At 32.5% G+C, this 2,002-nt stretch overlaps 1 protein-coding gene across 1 annotated transcript in view; it reads left to right on the forward strand.

Annotated features, from left to right (window-relative positions):
- Nucleotides 1–1,926, forward strand: part of pdcl3 (phosducin-like 3) — a 19,752-nt gene extending 17,826 nt beyond the window's left edge. Inside the window, exon 7 of the mRNA XM_016443304.1 lies at nucleotides 1,632–1,926. Coding sequence (XP_016298790.1) covers nucleotides 1,632–1,780 — 149 coding nt within the window. The 3' untranslated portion in view covers nucleotides 1,781–1,926. The remainder of the gene's footprint in view (nucleotides 1–1,631) is intronic.
- Nucleotides 1,927–2,002: the final 76 nt, after the last annotated feature.

Below are 2,002 nucleotides of genomic sequence, written 5' to 3' on the forward strand. Positions count from 1 at the left end.
AATAAATCTGCAAAAATGTCAACGATTCTGTGTTTTTCTGTCAATATGGGGTGCTGTGTGTACATTAATGAGGAAAAAAAATTAACTTAAATGATTTTAGCAAATGGCTGCAATATAACAAAGAGTGAAAAATTTAAGGGGGTCTGAATACTTTCCGTACCCACTGTATATATATATATATATATATATATACACACATACGTAAGTTATGTATTTCCTTTTGTTTGGAAACAACACCAAATCTCTCCTGTGCAGAGATTATAAACAAATAATTTTTAATTTTGGCTAGTTTTTTACAGAAACTTACTTGTTAGAATAAAATAAACAATAATGCAGTTATTTTATAATGAGAGTGCATTGAAAGCTTTGAAAACAACTATAAATCAATCACTGCATTTTTTTCCCAGACAGATGCATTATTAACCTAAACATTTTATTTGAAGATTTAACATTAATAGATGGTCTAAAGCAAAAGAGCTGTAAATTCTGCATTCTCAGATTAAATATGGCGATCCAAAACACCGGATCTAATCACCATCATTTATCATATCCGGACGATGTTTAGGTTTTAAACAATTATCAGACGATTCCGAAAACGTACTTTAAAATGAGTAAAAGTAGGCTTTTTTTGCCTATTTAGATTTTATCTTTACTTTATTTTATTAGATTTATATATAAATTATTAAGCTGGTCATATATAATTATGAATTTTACATGCATCTCTGATAGATCTGTGAATAAGGAATATATTTTCTTATAAGAAGTAATTTATTAAATTTGTGTAAATCAATCTTTATGCAGCTCTTTATTTATTTATTTCAAAATGAGTAAAAAAATTTGTTTTTGTTTTTTTGTGGTGCGCTTTTACATTTGTGGATAATTACATTTATTACACGGGTCAAAGACGAAAAAGGGTTTAAGCATAAAAACAGTAAGTGTAATACTGCTTTAAATTGTTGTTTTTCCCCCCCCAAAAATTCAAAAGTTTTCTGTTTCACGTAATTGTATTTTTGTTTTTGTTTTTCTGAGCAAAAAATATATGATAGATTTTCCCGATTTACAGAAGAGAGCCACTAAAACGTCATTCAGTGTGACAATCTTGTCAGGCATATTTACAACAAAAATCCATTTATGACTAATTACTTTCTCCCCAAACACTAATTAGTTGTAATTTTACATTTTTTAAATGTGCCACTATCCTAGCTTTTGCCCATTTGTCAGTAAGAATTTTTTACTAATTTAAAACCCAATAGAATTTAATATGCTCACTTATTCTTTTATATATTTTAATATGTACAGGTCAGAATAAGCATGTTGTCTGAATTGTTACATAACTATAAGTGTTACACTGAATGACAGTGTAACATTATTTCAACCAAATTGTAACATTTTATTCTCCAAAAACTAATTTGAAACCTTAAAAGTAGATACTTTATTAACATTTAATGTGCTTTCTGTGGACATATAATCACTTTTGTTAATTTCTTTTGATGCGGACATCTTAACGTCTTTGATCCACATATAATCAAATCTTCATGCAGATTACTGTAGTTGACGGTGTGGCTCCGAAAAGAAAGAAGGTATCTATTTTTGTGTGTTTGATGTGTGTAATGAGCGCTGGTGTGTTTCAGAGCTGGAGTGGCGTTTGTCTGAATCTGGAGCGATTAAGACAGATCTGGAGGAAAACCCCCGGAAACAGATCCAGGATCAGCTGCTGAGCTCCATCCGCTGCTCGACGCCGCGCCGCAGAGACGCTGACGAGGACTCAGACGACGACTAACAGACTCGACACGACCGCGAGCCGCTACACAGCGATTCCAACCGGCCATCATTACACCATCTACTGACCACAGACCACACCTTTACATTGTTTTATAAGAGTTCTAATAATACAGTCAATGCTTGACACCATGCATTATATCAAAACTGCTGATTTGAGTGTTTTACTGTGTGTGTGTGTGTGTGTGTGTGTGTGTGTGTGTGTGTGTGTGTGTGTGTGTGT

Source organism: Sinocyclocheilus anshuiensis, unplaced genomic scaffold, assembly GCF_001515605.1.
Source record: "Sinocyclocheilus anshuiensis isolate Anshui unplaced genomic scaffold, SAMN03320099.WGS_v1.1 scaffold1357, whole genome shotgun sequence".
In the NCBI taxonomy this organism is placed as follows: domain Eukaryota; kingdom Metazoa; phylum Chordata; class Actinopteri; order Cypriniformes; family Cyprinidae; genus Sinocyclocheilus; species Sinocyclocheilus anshuiensis.